Source organism: Abrus precatorius, unplaced genomic scaffold (genome assembly GCF_003935025.1).
Source record: "Abrus precatorius isolate BTA unplaced genomic scaffold, Abrus_2018 Scaffold4, whole genome shotgun sequence".
Lineage (NCBI taxonomy): Eukaryota > Viridiplantae > Streptophyta > Magnoliopsida > Fabales > Fabaceae > Abrus > Abrus precatorius.
Genome location: NW_020874384.1, coordinates 15,214,137 through 15,232,127, shown reverse-complemented (window position 1 = coordinate 15,232,127; position 17,991 = coordinate 15,214,137). Strand labels below are relative to the sequence as shown.

At 31.2% G+C, this 17,991-nt stretch overlaps 2 protein-coding genes across 2 annotated transcripts; both read right to left on the bottom strand.

Moving 5' to 3' along the window:
• LOC113864551 (receptor-like protein kinase 7) lies at nucleotides 1-3,712 on the bottom strand. Its single transcript, XM_027498398.1, has 2 exons — nucleotides 704-3,712; nucleotides 1-618 (listed from the first exon to the last, which is right to left on the bottom strand). The coding sequence occupies exons 1-2, from the start codon at nucleotides 3,264-3,266 to the stop codon at nucleotides 239-241; spliced, it is 2,943 nt and encodes a 980-aa protein (XP_027354199.1). The 5' UTR covers nucleotides 3,267-3,712; the 3' UTR covers nucleotides 1-238.
• A 12,531-nt stretch (nucleotides 3,713-16,243) lies between these two features.
• Nucleotides 16,244-17,455, bottom strand: LOC113865861 (protein DOG1-like 4). Its single transcript, XM_027500639.1, has one exon. The coding sequence runs from the start codon at nucleotides 16,966-16,968 to the stop codon at nucleotides 16,264-16,266; it is 705 nt and encodes a 234-aa protein (XP_027356440.1). The 5' UTR covers nucleotides 16,969-17,455; the 3' UTR covers nucleotides 16,244-16,263.
• Nucleotides 17,456-17,991: the final 536 nt, after the last annotated feature.

Genomic DNA, 17,991 nt, shown 5'->3' with positions numbered 1-17,991 from the left:
TTTGAAAAACTACTCAGTTTCATATATTAGTAAGGAAAAAGGAATTTGCTTCTTATTTTTATTGGGATTAAGAGGTTGAGACCCTTTTTCCTACTCTGGTCTCCCATTTCAAAATATACTGATTTAAGAAGCCATGGCTAATATTTTACAATATTTTCCCTCTTCCATCAAAATTTACATTCTAGCTAACTAGTTGGGTGGTTCCCTTCGATGATCCAAAAATTTTAGGGCAGGAGCTTTATTTATCGTTGACTCCTATCTTCTTTCCACTACCGTCTTTGCTAATGACAATTCCAACCAATTTACAAGGCTCAGCATCCTCAAGCTTTTGAACCACAGCTCTCATGGTGGGTCTTAAAGCTGGAAGAGTTGCAGTGCACAGAACCGCTGTTCTCAATACCTTGCAAGCTTCCTCTCTATACATCTCTGGGATCCTCGAATCCACCGCACTCCTAAGCCCCTCTTTCCCCCGTGCCTTGATATGCACCCAACTCACAATATCCTTATTTTCTCCAAATTCTGGTTCTATTGGCCTCTTACCCGTCACCAACTCCATCAACACCACTCCAAAACTGTACACGTCACTCTTCTCATTCACCCTGTACGTGTACCCATATTCTGCAACATTCCAAACAACACACATTAACATACATAACATTAAAAATACATAAACAGACTTCAGTAATAAGTAATAATAACTAACCAGGAGCAATATAACCGTGAGTTCCGGCAATGACGTGAGTAGAATCTTTGCCAACGTTGGCTTGAACAATCTTAGCAAGTCCGAAATCCGCGATCCTAGGTTTCAAAAACTCGTCCAACAAAATATTACTAGACTTAACATCTCTATGAATTACAGGTCTCTCACACCCATGATGCAGATACTCCAACCCTTTGGCTGCGCCAACCGCGATTTCATACCTCGTTTCCCAATCAAGCTCCATCTTCCTACTCGTGTGAAGCCGATCCCACAAGCTCCCATTGGGCAAATACTCATACACCAACAAACTCGAATCCTCGCTCGTTATGCTGCAATAAAGCTTCACCACATTCACGTGGCGCACCGAGCTCAAAGCCTGCACCTCCGCGTCGAACTCCTTCGATTTCCCACTTCTCTTCGCAAGCATCGGAGTTCCACTCCACGACCTTTTTCCCGTGGTGAAATCGGTGTTCCATATATGCTTTACCGCGAGTTCTTTTCCGTTGGAAAGCGTGACTCTGTACACGTTCCCTGAACCTCCTTTTCCTATGAGATTCTCTTGCTTGATGGAATCTAGAATCTCCCCCTCCGTGAAACTTAACACGTGGAAGGATTTCACGTCCCAAGATTCTTCCTTCAACGAACGCTCTCCCACTCCTCTTCCGTATTTCTCCTCGTCCTTCTTCTTCTTCTTCAGCTGCAAGTAAATTCCCAAGCAAGAGAGCAACAACAACAAAGCTATCGCGAAGCAAATGATGAGTGCACGCAAGTCCTTCGACATGCCGGAGGAAGCAGAGCAACGCGGGAACGTGCCAATGGCGTCCACGCTGCACAAACCGGGGTTTCCGGTGAGGCTTCCGTTGTAAGCTTGAATAGTTAGAGCCTGTGGAATCGGACCGGTTAACCGGTTATGCGATAAATCAAAGAGGCTCAACCTGAGGAACGCTAGGCTCCCCGGGATTTCACCCGAGAGTTCGTTTTCTGACAGGTTAAGAGCATTCAGAGCGGGGAAAGAACCAAACGACAATGGGATTTTTCCGGAGAGTGAGTTTTTTGCTATATCAATGTCGTTTAGCGATTTACAGGAACCTAACGATTCCGGTATGGAGCCGGTTAACTTGTTGCACTGTAAATGAAGGCTACCCAGTTGTTTAAGCTCGCCAATTGCTTCTGGAATGTTCCCCGTAATTTGATTCTCACTCAGGTCGATACTCTCTAACGAGGTCGCTTTTGAGATTTCCTCAGGTAATTCACCGGATAATTGATTCCCCCTGGCTAATATACTGGCGAGTTTTTTCGCGTTTTTGATATCCCAAGTAACCGAACCTTCCAACTCATTCACTTCAATATCGATTATTTCCGCGTTTGGCAACCCCCAAATCGCCGGAGGGACGGTGCCGGTGAGCGAGTTTTTGCTTACTCTGAACCGTTTCAGGGTCAAACAGTTACAATAACTCGCCGGAATCTCGCCGGTGAGGTTGTTCTGAAGCACGAGCAGCGCGGTCATCGTGCCCATTTTGCACATGTCCGGCGGAATCGGACCCGTCAAGAAATTCTCCGACACGTCGATGAAATCAAAGTCGGCCCAAGAACCAATTCTCTGAGGAATAGGACCTACCAATTTGTTCCTGTACAGAGACAGAGCCTTGAGGCGTTTGAACTCGCTTAACTCAACCGGAATCTCCCCAGACAAATTGTTCTCGAAAAGTTGAAGCGAAACCAGATTGTTCAAGTACTTCAACTCAGACAAATCCCCTTCGAGTTTGTTCGAGGACCCATCGAAATTGCTAAGCCCCGTGAGGTTTCTCAACCCAATTGGAATCGTTCCCGTGAAGGAGTTGTCGTAGAACTCAAGCTGCCACAGTTTCCTAAGGTTCCCGATTTCCGCGGGAAAATCGCCGGTGATGAAATTGCTGGAGAATTCCAGATCGATAAGCTCCGTGAGGTTACCAATCCCAACCGGTAGTTTCCCACCGAGAGTGCAATTGGATAGATAGAGCCAATTCAAGTTCTTGAGGCTCACCACCTCTGAAGGAAACGGCGTGAGATCGAAAGGGTTATCTCCGACACTTAGCTGCAACATTTGCGTCATGTTCAGCAGGGACTGCCATGGAAAAGCTCCCGAAAACCCACTTTGGTTCAAATATAGGTACTGCAATTGATTTAGAGGAGATATATCAGGGAAGGGACCAGAGAAGCGGTTGTTGCCCAAGTCCAAGTACTTCAACTTAACGCAGTTCCTAAGCTCCTCTGCAACTCTTCCGTGCAAGTTGTTGAAACCGAACGCGAGTTTCTGAAGCGATGAAAGGTTGCAGAGAGAGTCGAAAGGGAGAACCCCGGATAGCGTTCGATGGGAAAGGTCGATTTCGGTGACGGAATGAAGGGAGTTGCAAACGACGCCGTCGAAACTGCACGCAGAACTGGTGTCGTTCCATGAGTCAAAGAGTTTGGAATTTGAGTTCTGAAGGGATGATTTTAGTTTCAGGAGAATTTGACGGTCGTCAGATATGACGGTGGGGAGAAGTGAGAAGAATGAGAGGAAGAGAAGAAAAAGGAGTCGCAACATGTTTGGACTTGGAAGAGTGCAGAAGAAAACGGTAGTGAGGTAGTTTTTATTTGGGTCTTCCAATTTCAACTCCAAAGCGTTACGTTAAGTAGTAACATTGGAGAGGTCACCGTAAAGGGTCTAAATGGTTTAAAAGGTTGTTCATGTTCGTATTTCTGTTACAACGGTCTTTTTTTCTTTTAATTTTTTAACCCGGGTGCTTATTGATAGGTTGGTAGTGCTACTTTTCCTAAAGCACTCACTGGTTTTGTTTTCATAATGGATCTATGAGCTTTGTTTGGGTGGAGCAGTGATCCAATTATTTTCTCCCGTGTGGAAGAAGACCCACTCAGAAAACCGGAAGCAGCCTATGTTCATGCACACACCCATTGACTTGGACTCCGGACAACGATTGCATAAAGAAACACCACCACCCTCTGTCACACAACAAACAAAAAACAAAAATCCCTTGTCCACCCATTGCTAAATCAGTATTAACACCGCCATTAATATATCAAAGTTCCACTTTTTAATTTATTTCTTAAATATAATAATAATATGTGTGCATTAAAATGCCTTCAAGTATGGATATTTTTTTAAAATGAGACCCTAAATTCAAGTTCTAACCATGTGTTTGGTTCAAGTTCTATCATACATCAGGTAACAATTTTTTTGTCCGAAAAAAACTGAGAATATAAATAACAATGACAAAAAGTTATACTCGATATTTATGCTTATATCAATCATGGAAGCACGAACAGATACAGTTTATCATGACCACCCAAAATAGGATGTCGCTTGTGGAGTAGTTAAATACGCAACCGGCTTTGAGTAAACTAATTTTTTATAACTTGTGCAAAGCAAACATAATATAAATCTAATTAATATAATCATCAAACTAACAAAATAAACATTAAAATTTGTTAAAAACATAAATATTTAATATTATGAATATATTAAATCATATTATTTTTAATTAAAAATTTATTATATATTTAACGGCAAACCCTTTCAATGATAAAGAAAGTCATGACTCCTCCAAATACTTCAAAAATATTTTATGCAGATAGAGAAAATACTAATTAATTTGATTGTTGTGAAAAAGTAATAACATTATTCATATCTTGTTTAAATAAGTAACTTTAAATTTTGAAATATATGATTTTTTTAAAATGGTAATATAACCACTGAATATTTTTTATATTTAATTACTTATATATAATTATGTGATATGATTTTTTATAATTATAATAAATACTTATTGTTTTATATTTTTAAAATAAAAATATTTATATATCTCTATATATATATTAATTTTTATTAAAATGTGGACCTGACATCTCTGAAGAAGAAAATGCATAAAGATACTTCATTCATTCATTGTTAGTTTAAAGTTAACCATGTTATATCATACATAAATAATTGATTGAATAAAGATATTTGATTATTATGAAAAGTAAAAAAAATTAACTATTTTTATTTAAATAATTAATATTAAAATAAGTGTACATGACTTTTTAAAACAATAATATTATTAGAGTTTAATATTTAGTTTTTTTTTTTATCATTTATACATAATTGTATGACCAAACTTTTTCATGAGCATGGTAAATATTCATTGTTTTTATTTTCTTAAAAATATTTCATATTATTATGCTATTTTTATATAAATGTCTATATAACTATTAAAAATTAGAACTGTTTTTTTTTAAATCAAGGTGAGTGTATAAAGTAAAAATATGAGGTTCTAATTAATAATTTAAAATTAATTATATTTATAAATATTTAAATTTAAATTTAAATAAAAATACATAAAATTCTAATTTTGAAACACTAAAAGATTTTGAATCTTAAAAATAAAATGACAATGTGAATTCGGGACTTAAAAGTAAGTTGAAAGAGACATTAGATGTGACATATGAAAAAAAATAATTAGGCATTAAAATAAATTTTTTAATAGATAGTAGTTTAAAATAAATTTTATTTAAAGAAAATTAAAACATATTTAAGTCATATAATAAATATAATGCTTAAGAAATGTTAAAAATTTATTTAGGACAGTAATAATGTACATAAGAAAATGTGAGTGCAAATAGAGAATATTTTGCTAACAGACTCGTAATTCGATTTATACAGCCTAACTTTTAATCATCTAAATCATTAATACCCTCACTTATTCATTTTTATTTAAGTACCCCTTCCAATATGTCAATGTTACGCGTGACAACTTACATGTATAACGATAATACGGAAATAATGTTGCATAAAATGATAATACATCTTTAATTATTTTATCCTCAATAGAGGGTTCTATTACTTTTATTTCACAGTCATGGCCAAGAAAATCCTATTGATAATACAGCTTTTTTAAATTTGAAGTTGTGGATTTATGATTCAATTCATCGTAATAAGGTGAAGAGATGGGCATGGAAAGCAGGGGATTCACGGAAGAGGGTAGCCGCCGAAATTGACTTCTTATTTAAAACCAAGGAGGGACCACGTTAAAAATGCTAGAAAGTGACAAAAATAAAAGTGATTCAGATAAGAGGTGACAAGTTTCTTGTGTTTCTAGAAAGCATGGACAATGAAAATGTTCAGTGAAGATTCACTTCTCTCCAACTCAAAGAAAAAGAAAATTATTAATTGCGGCTTAATTAAGCTTCATTTATGAAAGCAATGAAAATGATAGCCAACAGATTCAGTACCTAATGATAATTTATTTATATTAAAAACCTGTAAAAAGAAAAATAAATGTTAACACATATTCTGAAATTATTGATTAAAAATATATTATCAATATATTATTATTTTGAACATATTCTTAATAAAAAATTGCGGTTTTTTTTTTTGTGCACGAATTGATATGAAAAAAAAAGAGTATGACAGACTTGGTTTACAATATTAATTCACGTTGTTCAAATCAAGCAAAAAAAATTGACTGAAAAATAAGAGAAACATGTTTTTTCAAAGTTTTTTTATTTTAAAAAAATTATAAAGATCAAATTTATAATTTATAATCTTTTTATATTTAACATTTTTTTTAAAAAATATTACTGCTCGGCTTTACAGGAAATCCATAAAACAACTATTTGTACTATTCGAGAGTCCTTTTCACAAGACCACAACTATTTAATTAGTTTTGTTTTCTCACTTTCTGTGTGAGATGGATTAGTATATCCTTTCAAAAAAATTTAATTATTCAAGAAGTTAAACCTTAAATAAATTTTATATTTTGATATAACAACAATTATTTTATTTTATGAACATGTACTTATAAATCTGTTGGAAGAGAGTTAGTCTCCTTATATTATAAATATATTTTTTAATTTAAACAAAATTATTTAATGTAAATGATATTTATAGGTAAAAAATATCATATTTATAAGTCATATAATATGGTTAATAATTTATTTTTTAAAAAAGAGTACTTAATCCCCTAAAAAAATCAGATATTATATTTTTCAAATGTTTGTTTTAATCCGGTAAATTAACTAGTTCGAAATGTACTTATTTTGTATTTCGAGGACATGTATAATATCCCCTCCCCCTCATTTCTCAAAAACATATGGGTACAATTCCATTTATTTGTTCAGAAAACAATTTGCATTTATCTAAAACAAAAATATGCAGTTTTAGCAAAAACTAATATTTTTTTATCTTTTATCTTTGAATTTATGTACTTACACTTAAAATCGTTATTGGTGATTTTAAATTCTATTTTTCTATAATTTTTTAAAAAAATTATATTTTAGTATATATAATTTCTAAAAACTATATATAAAAAAATAATCCTATTTCTGAATATTCATTTGTTTTCTTTATTCTAGGAGAAGTGCTGTCTGATGATTCTATTGTTTTGGAACGTGCATATTTAGACTATAGAGTTACCAGTTGACCCTCTTTTTCTGTGGTTGGAGCGTCAATTATCGAGGACAAGAACCCTCGACTACACTCTTAAGGACAGCCACCTTGCTGAAATATCTGTGAATGAATAAGTACCACTTCGACACTGGGACGCATTTGACCAAGATAAAGGATAATGGTTGGCATCGTCACTAGTGACGAATGTGAAAACAATGGCGATGCAAATTTTTGATGGAGTATGCATGATGTCAATGTGGTAGAATATTAGAGTGAAAATTAAACCATAAACGGCAAAACAAAACCCGAAATAATAATTATTTGCAAGTCGTTGATTTCATTGAGTTTTTGCTTCTTTAAGCTTGCGCAACAGTCAACTGCTTTGGCTTGGGAAAGCAATTCGATCTGAGAATTCATCGTACGTAATTCGCAGATAGGCATACCAGAGCATTTTTTTTAATATAGATTGAGCCATTTTGGGTGCTTGGCATTAAAGAAACGATGTCAACATCATTGAAAGGCACATAATTCCTACCACAGATATTCACTATTGGATTCGATCCCTGAAAATTTCAAGAACTAATAAATTAATTCAAAATTCAGACTAGTTTATCTTATTGTTTCAAACTCATTATTTTTCACCTAGCTACTTCCGATTCGTTCCCTTTAAGAAGAAACTTTTACTATTTTACTCAAATTAAGCATATTCCAAAGTCACAAGTGCTAATCCATTAACATCCACAATTTTCTTGATAACAAAGTGCATTTGTTTTATTCCGACATTGATGAACACAACATAATAATAATAATTGTGGTGAATTAATAATAAAATTTAGATGCTAACGAGGCAACTGAATCTTTGACTAACAAAATTATTATAGCCACATGAGATGGAAGGATTTCGTCTGTCATTGAAAGACCTCTTGTCTTTTGATGCAACAAATTAGAATGGGACATTCATTTTCAGATCGATCTCCACAGCTGCACAGCAGCATCTCTCTCTTATAGTCGTTGGCATATTATAACATCTTTAATTGTTATTGGTAATCTTTTTTATTTTCGAATCAATTTAGAGCTGTCATCATGACCATGTTAATAAAAAAGAGAATCAATACTCAGCTGGACTACAAGAAAAAAAAATGAAAAATCATTCCAAAATTAAGCCCACAAATGCTATATCCACTGTATACTTGTACCAACCGCAAACAATTACTTAAAGGAAACTTATAGCTATGGCACGTCGTTACTATAGACACTTACGCAACCATGTATGACTGAATCAGATTCCATACTGATGAAAACAAATAAAAGGGCTATAACCAAGCAATCTTGTGTATTTTCAGTCGTTAGCCCATGAAAGATGTGATTTTTCAGGACCACTTAATAAGGCGAGAAGCTGAACGTATATGTGTTTGACAAATCAACAGCTTCTCAACCAGACTAAACGAGATCGATCATTTCAAGGAGAAACAAAAGGATACAAATGTCTCCTATATCTACAAGCTAGAAATAATGACTATTTTACTATTATATATTAGCTGCATTATCACTGGCCTTCTTGACAATACTCCATTCAAGATGGCTAATTCATGTCCAATGCATATTTTGACACGGAAAAAAAATATTAAGAGCGAAATTGATTTATGCTTAATGGTGGGGACGCATGGGGAAAAACTTTGAATTAAGTGCGATTGAACAAGACTTAAATATATTCTAAAGTGAAAAGGGAGAAAGAAAAATAGCAAAGGAAAAAAGAAGGAAGTGTATGATTGACTAGGAAAGGACAAAAATTACGTGTATTCCATGGAAAAGGTCAGCACTTGTTAACAGTGCTTACCTTAATCAACACAGGAAAAGCATTCAATTAATTAATGATCTCATTTTCATTTTTTTTTTTTCACTTTGTCTCGTTTTATCATTATTTTCTTTATTCTTTAACATTAAACAATTGACTGTGAGACCTTGCTTCTAAGTCATGGTTAAAATTATAACATTAATATGCATAATTAATTTTGAAAAAAAATATAAAATAAACAATAAATGATATATGTTATTGTTTTGAGAGACAATACCTAAGGGTGTTAAATGGTTGTCAGAAGATTATTTTGTTCCCTAACTAACAAGTATCTTGTGTATTATTTAAGAATTTGTAAATATTGGTAAAATATAATCGTAAAAATATATGCATTTAAAGGAAAATTAATTTAATTACTTGATAAAATAATAATTTATTGATGATAAAAATACATTTATTTGAATCATTTTATTTGAAAAAAAATCACAATTAATTTAAGAATAATAAGAAATTTGAAACAATGTTAATTGTCTCCGTTCAAGAAGGTTTATATAAGAACGTCCTCTAGAGGTTCTTGTTATTATTAGGATGCAATAAATATAAATTGGAGGCACAAAAAGCTCCATTTACTGTAGCCCTTGACATCGCTTAAAAACCAAGAATGGAGTTTTAGACAAATAAAGAAGTGAAATAAGAATTGATGCAGTTTTAAAAACTTGCTAAAATTATTTTTAAAAAATATTGAAGACAAAGAAAAAAAAGATGAATTTAAATGCAACAAAGTAGCACAACTCCTTGGAAAATAACTCTGAATATCGAGTAAAATTCGTTAACACGGGCTGACGGAAACTGAAAATCAGTCTGAGAGAGAAAAAAAAAGTGATGGAATGATTATTCACACACTGAAAAGAAGTATAAAATGAGTTTACATTAAAAGATTAGTTAATTAACAATTGAAGTGTTTTATGTTAATTTTTATATTAATTAATTAAGCAATTGCCATTGAATGTAACTTATGAACCCAATAAACAAACACTTCAATTTGTGATTAACTTATTGGACATGCCTTAATAGATGTGCTTAATTTAGTCCAATTTTAATACTCTACAACCCAAATAGTATTGATTAATATTATGGAAGAAGATAGGAGAAACTTTAAATGTAAATTAAAATAAAAAATATTAATTTAATAAATTTTGTTTTCAAAGACTATGGATGTGATTATTTTTCTAAAAATACAAAACATTTTATAATGAATAATTTAGTATTAAAATTATTTTATGTTGCACTTGTAAAACATACATGAAAATTACTTAAAATTCTTATGGCTAGGTTAAAAACAAATGTTATATTATAGACATGGAAAGAAAACCCTCTTTCCTGGATGTTATGCTAAAGGGATAAATTGAGATCCCAGAGACAAAGAAGCTACATAAAATGAAAGAAAACATTAACTATGGCTAACTACCATCCGGGTCTAAGCTAGCACACCTAAAATGTAAATTTACGTTTTATTTGCATGATTTTCCCCTCAATTATTAAGCTTAAGCGTGGTATTTTATATATTTTATTGTGGTTTCTTAATTAAAATTAGGATTCCGTCTTTATAATTTACATAATAAAAAATAACATTTACTATTAAATAAAACTATAACTTTTAATACTAAAAATTAATACTTAAACCCCTAAAATACTTTATTCCATTTATTTTTCAGATAAAAATTTAGAACGATTAATAGTACGATGAATATTAAGACCTGCTAGCGAAAATTTTTGAACTTGAACAAAAGGCATCCATGGTCTTTCTGTCACGAATAGAGGGCAACCAGGACTTTAATCCCATTTTTTTGCCCTCAATTATTTTATTCTTTATATACAATTATGTATGGATCTTAGGGCATATTTTTCAAGATCTTCTAGATGCTCTGCCAGTGCTGGTATAGTCAAATATTCCGAAATAATAATGATTTGATTGTAATGCGACTATTTAGCTTAACATCTCTGTCTGTTTGTTCAGAAATGACAATATGGAAGATTTATTGTCCATGGGGTTGGGCTTCAAACCATGTGCTAATCCCAAGTTTATGATTAAAATTATTTCAATTATTATTTTTTAATCAAATTATATTCTTTAAAAATGAAGCAACTAAGAGCTATTGTCGCCAAATATTCGATTCTAGTATCGGTTAATGTATTATTATATTAAACTTCGTTTCTAATTATTTGGTGATCAACACTTTATTAAGGTATTAGAGGAACCTTCTCCAATGCTGCCTCATGGGAATTAAGGATACAGTGACATTGTTCTCTGGCAAACGAATGCGAATGCATTAGGAATAACAGTTGGCTAGAAATTTATTTACTAATTTATATAGGCAAAGAAAGACAGCATATGCTATCCATACCCTAAAATCCAATTTTGCCAGCAAGATAAAGACTTAAAGGTCGATAGTGGCATCAATGTTAAGATATTCTGCTTTGATTAAAAATATGGTCACATTATATTTTATAAGATTTAAAAAAGTTTAACTTTTTAATATCATATCATAATTTATTCAGTTTAAATATTAGACCACTGATAAATATTCAGTTCTACAGAAATTTTATCAGATATATTTTTATAAATAAATTTTTAATAATTATATATATATATATATATATATATATATATATATTCAGGGAGATCTAGTAGCACTGGCATTGAACTCCCATATATAATCATTAAATACAATATGATATGAAAGAGGACAGAAACAGGAACTATGGCCCTGCAGATTCACCCTATCTTTGAACCCTGTCATTTGAAAGAGAAACATGGCCCCAGGTAAGTGATTCAGCGCCTACTCCAATTTTTGTTCGCATTTTAAGTGGATTTAAATAGTGTTAGTCAGCAACCCCTCGTTTCCTAAAGAGAACACGTGAATGAAGTACCCTTGTCTTCTTAGTTTGGACCCACTCTCTCAAAGACACAAGAAAATGTTTCCATATGTATAGTGAGTGTTGCGTCAGAAATCATTACTCTCCAAATAACTAGTTTTTTCCTTCGACCCATATCAGATAAATGGTTATATATACCATAGAAATTATAAAATAATTTTTAATTGATGATTAAAATAATTTTTATATATGAAATTTTTTTTAAAAAGTTTATTCGATCCATCAAGATCACCACTTCAACTTCTGTCACACTTGTCCCTCCATCTCTGTCTGTGTGTGTTATGGAAATCAAGTTCACGAGGTGAGACTAGAACTCTGAGAATGACCCTCTGTAGATAAACATAACTAGCCTCGCTATATGGGCACTACCCAGAAAATATTGTCAATTAGTAAATTAAAAAACGACTTTTGAATTTTCCTATATATGTAATTTGGTGAAAACAAAAATGAACAATTTAGCATTTTTCTAAAATCTTGTACGACGTGTTTAACTTTTGCATTTGAAAGGTGCATGGTCTTCCATTCACCTTTGCACAACTTCACGGTCTCTCTGTACTTTATTTTGCAAGTGAGGTTAGCCAAACCCATGTTCGTTTAGTGAAAAAAAGAGAGGCAATAATATAACTTCCTTTTTCATCCCTTTCTTGTCTCTTCTCTTTTTCAGTGTATCTTTTTTTGTTTTTCCTGTCGTGTCATCTCTTTTAATTGGAATGCTTTGCCTTTGCCATTGGATTAGAATCTAGGCACATCACCACAATGGCACAATTATATGATGCGAACAATATAAGACATTTACTTTTCACTTTCATAAAGAAGGATCCAAAACAAATGTCGGTCAACAGTCAAAATTGGCACTTTGAGTAGTGACAGACTCGCTTTGACCAGCCCAAGAGATGATAATAAGCTTGCTGAAAGAGACCATTCCAACCATATGTGGTGTTCAAATTAAGAATAGATTAGCTGACTGAAACTATCCAAGTCATTATATAAGAGATACCTTGTTAATATAGTTAATGAGATTAGCTCTAGTACTATATTAGAATGGATAATGAATCATACCTAATTTAACTCAAAAGATCAGATCATGCAAGCGGGATTGTTCTTGCAATTAAAAGAAACACTTTGCTTCTACCAATGTTATCTATCCATATATATATATATATATATATATATATATATATAATATCAGCATAGGAAAGTATACTATCAAGTAATTAATTAGACAAAATTTTAAACTATTTTTAAAAAAATGATTATCATAAATTTAATGATATTTATTTATATAATAACATCTTTTAACTTTGATTAACTTAACTCGTGCACTTAACTAACATTGAAACTTAACATCTCATTAAGCTAATTTTTGAAATTAAGTTGTTTAATATTTTAATTTTAATATAACAAGGTCGAAGTATGTTACATTTTTAAGCCTAAATTAACAATATATGTTTAGGTATATTTATATTAGCGTTAATGCATTGAGTTTCATTCACCTTTTATACTTAGAAAATATTAGTACTAAAAAGGGTAACCTCTTAATAAGTCTTCGTGTTATATTTCTTTTAAATTTACCAAAAATAAAAGTTATTAATAAATGTTTAATATTATAAATTTTATGTTTTTTATGTTTAATCTTAAATAACAAGTTTGTGTTAAAATATTACATACGTTATGTGTATAAGCAAAAAACCCCTTACTTTTGCAGTTTATTTGTTAAATTTAAACCATGCCCACTCTTATTTTAATTATAATATATACATTTATTTTTATGTAGATATGTATTTAAGGGAGGTGATGAAATTAATTGTCAAACTAACTAATAAACTGAGTTTAATTTTAATACATGGTTAGTATAGAATATTCTACACTGCCAAATAAATAGAATACACCGTGAGTATGAAATTTAAACTAATTATTATAAAAATGAACTATTTTTATTTTTATAGATGTGCTAATTTATAATCTCGTGACAGTTTAAATATTTTTTTTTATCAGTGTCAATGTATTCAAATTAAATTCTAATATATTTAAAAAATGTTTTAAAAATCCAACCTTTTATATACTTCTAAGAAAAATAAATAAATATTTAGAGCTATTTAATTTAGACGATCAAACTACGATAGTTGCATTTTAGTTGATATATCAAAAGTGTAAATTAGATCCCAATTTTGATTCTAATTTGCAGATGAATCTTTCGGTTTTCCAGTACTTCATAATTATATAAATACTTTTTTTAACGTGGGATTAAAGGCAAGAAATAAAAAAATGTATATATAATATTTTTATTAAAAATATAATATTACAAATATGGATTAAAATGCTAAAGATGTGATATAATTTTAAACACATGTTTATTATTTATTAAAATTTTAATTTTTTATCTGAAAAATATAATCTTTAAATACGTATTAAAAAATGGTTAAATAAAAGTGCAACTACTTCATCCAATGTAAACTTTTAAATCTTAGTTGCCGATTTGTTATTAGGTGGTGACAAGTTTAATACAATTCTTTTTATGCTACATTCAACCAACTACATCCGTTGTTGGTATAAAATGAAAATAAATGTATTCAATGAGAAAAAAAAATGGTAGAGAATAAAATATCAAAGTAAGAAATAGGGGGAGTCTGGTTTTCTATTTTTGTCACAGCACTGTTTCCAATGACTGTTTTTAGAAAGTATCTTTTTTGGTCAACTTTTTTGCGTAATTGGATATAAATGGGCCTATATTTTTTTTTTCAATTCCTTATGCAAAATGTATCCAAACAGCTCATTAATGTTGGGCCGTGGGTTGTTAATATTAGAGAAAATTATTTTCACTTGTTTTAAAATATGCTTAAATTATATTTTTATTTTCAAATATATATTTTATAAGATTAATATAAACTATAATTCAATTCTTTTAAATAAAAATACACTTCTTAATAGTGATAAATACAACTCCTAATAAAGTTTTATCCTTTTTATATAGCTTTTATGTGTCTATAACTAGTTTTGAACATTTTATCGTTAATTTTAGCATTTTTAAGATGAAATAAAAGTTTAAACATATCTTTGCTAGCATTTATTTTCTAAAGTTTTAAGGTCAAATCTAATTTGAATACCCGAATCAACCATCGGGCTTGTTTGTCTTGTCTCAACAGAGAATGTAAAAGGAATTGTAAAAAAGGGATTAAGAAAAACCTTATATATATTACTTTACAAAATTAAGAACATAGCTGGTTATCAATATAACGTCTGAAATAATACACAAGGCATGGATTAAAGGTTTGTGACTTGTTGGGTCTAGTGCTCTTAGACCTTTTGATTTGTTTTATGACTTTAAAAGAATGTCTCCATAGAAGATGCAAAGTTGGACTGTGAATTCTACTTTTAAAGTATATCGTCTCTCGTCTCACTTTCTATTTTCATAATTTTTATAAATTTTAAGTAATAATAAAAAAATATACTAAAAAATATCAAAGAGTATTGCTAGTATCATTTTAAAATAGATTGAGAAAATTATATTAAATATATTACTCTAGAAAGGAAAGGAAAAAGCTGGTTATTAATATCATGTGACTTAAATAAGTTTGAGAAATAAAAAATTTATTAGATTTATAAATTTATTAAATATAACACTCAATATCGTTTGATCTTAATTTATTTACGTGTATACATAAAACAGATCATTAAGTTAAATAACACTAATCGTTAAAATTTAATAAAATAATATTTTTGAAAATAATTTTCATAAATTTAATCATTAAAATTACACGATTTTATCACAGTAAATGTGTTATAAACATGAGAAATTATAACAATTATTTATTTATTATTTATGCTTTAAATATTATATAGTACGACTAATTTTAATATTTTATATCGTTTAATTCGGTTCCTTTATATATACAAAGAGCTGTATGATAAAAAAGTATTTTATGATTTAAAATTATGAAAGTTATAGCTGTAAATTAATTTTTTATGTTTCTCTTTATATATGACTTAATATTCAAATAATTTCGTGCTAAACGAAAAACTTTTACCACATTAAAATGAAAACAAAACCTTAAATAATTTTGAACATCTAAGCATTATTTTACTCCATTTTTAATAATAAAATTTACAGAAAAATTAGCACAGCACAAATAAAATTTCGTTATATCTTTTCATATTTTAAATATTTTATAAATAAAAAATTCACAAATTTAAAATTATTTAAAACAAATAAGTTACTTAAATTTATATTTTATAGTCTTTCTCAATTTTAAATTGAGTACACTTTTAAAATTTTAACAAAAGGATTACAGTCATAAGAAATAAAAAAATTGAAATTATTCAAATAAATAACTTTTTCAACGAGCCAATTGAAAAAAAATAAATTTATTCCTAATAAGGAAAAGGAAATGTTGGAGGAGAGAGGGAATGATTTTGGGGATTTAGATTTCAAGAGGAGGGTCCCCCGTCGACCTCGTCTCTCTGCAAACCCCACTTCCGTACCCTCATCTGAAAGAGCATCGTCGCCGCCAGAAACTGCACCGTCTGCGGCGGACTCAGAATCCCCACCACCTTCCTCACCGTGGACGCACGAAGCTCATCCGCTCTCTTCCAAACCCTCACCAGTGCCCTCTTCAGCCCCTCAATCGCTGATTCCAACTCCGTTATCTCTCCGTCCAACACCCTCACCAGTCCTACCACGCGCGGACTCGCCATGCTCTCTTGAACACTTGCCATTGCCTCCGACACCTCTCTCTCCGCTCTCTTCGTCTCTTCCCTCATTCGCTCCACCCTCTCCCTCTGCTCCGCCGTTAAACCCTCCACGGCGCCGTCTACCAGACGGAGAATCAGCGAAGGCTTGTAATCCCCAATCCATAGCAAAGCTCCTTCGTACGCAGAAAGCCACGTCGGGGAAAATAGAAGGAACACGTCCACGGACGCCACCTTCGATTTCTCTTCCAAGTATTGCCGGTAATGACACATCACCTCTTCGATTAGCCTGCTCCGGCGCTCTACTTCGGCGGCTGAATCGGGCATTGCGGACACCGTGAGAAGCCGTTCTAGTAAATTCTCTTGACTTGAAAGCCACTTCTGGTAGAAGGCTTCGAACGATTGCTGAACGTTTTGTTGGGGCGTGTTTGGGGATGTTGTCATTCTGTTATTTTGGTTGGATCAGTGTGTGGAGTGGTGGGTTTGAGATTAGAGAAAGAGGTTATTTATAGTTTGATTTTCTTAGGAGGTAAGTTAAGGATTGTGGCATTCGTTTTTTGAGAGGTACGAGGATGAGAGTGGTGAAGTGGGCGTGTGTTGGCAATGGCGGTGGCAGTCAAAGAGTGTGTTTTGTGTCTCTCGTCAGTGCAGGGTGTTGGAGGCGTTGTTTTTGGTGCTTTTGGAGAATACAGAAAGACGCGGGAGCTAAGAAATTTTGCCATATCAAACTGCTTCACTAATATTTGTTTACTTCACACATCTTTCTACTCGTTCAACATCAAGTTCTACTTACTTATTATCTTTTTTCTCTTTATTACTTGATTTGGCGTTTTATAAAGATAATGTAAAAAAAAAAACAATATCAAAAGTATTAGAACTCACGAATATTTTGTAATTTATGTTATCTTAAATTTTAACTTAAATTTTGTATATATTTAGGATATTTGAATGTTGTATAATAAAAAAATAGTTGTTTAAAGTGGTATATGTTTAATATACTTTTTTAAAATTGAGTCTTAAATTCAAATTTTGTGTATAAAAAATGTTAGTGTTGTGAATTTTTTTAATTTTGTGTTGGATTATCTTCTTTAAAGTATATTTGTGGTTTAAACAACGACAATAAAAATGTTGTATAATTATTAAATGACAATAATTTTACTTGTAATTTTCATTTGTAGAATGTAATTATTATTGTACCAAAATTTTGACAAAGTTTTTTTTTTTCCTTTTGAAGTTTAAATTTAAGATTGATTTTTTTTTTCACTCTTAATTTTATTCAGTTTAATCCTTTAGCTTTTATTTCTTGTGTTACAGTGTCTTCACTGTAATAGTGTTAAAATTTGCAAAATTTTATGAAAAACAAAATTTCCTTTTAGAAATTATTGATATTAATACCTCTATTTTTGAAGTTTTGAATGAGTGGTGGTCTACTTGGAGATAGCAGAGAGGTGTGCAAGACTAGAATTA

Excerpts from the sequence above, each read along its gene's own strand:
- LOC113865861 (XM_027500639.1), bottom strand. The coding sequence starts at position 16,968 with ATGACAACATCCCCAAACACGCCCCAACAAAACGTTCAGCAATCGTTC.
- LOC113864551 (XM_027498398.1), bottom strand. The coding sequence starts at position 3,266 with ATGTTGCGACTCCTTTTTCTTCTCTTCCTCTCATTCTTCTCACTTCTC. Across the intron at positions 619-703 it reads TCACGGTTATATTGCTCCTG|AATATGGGTACACGTACAGG; the intron begins GTTAGTTATTAT and ends GGAATGTTGCAG.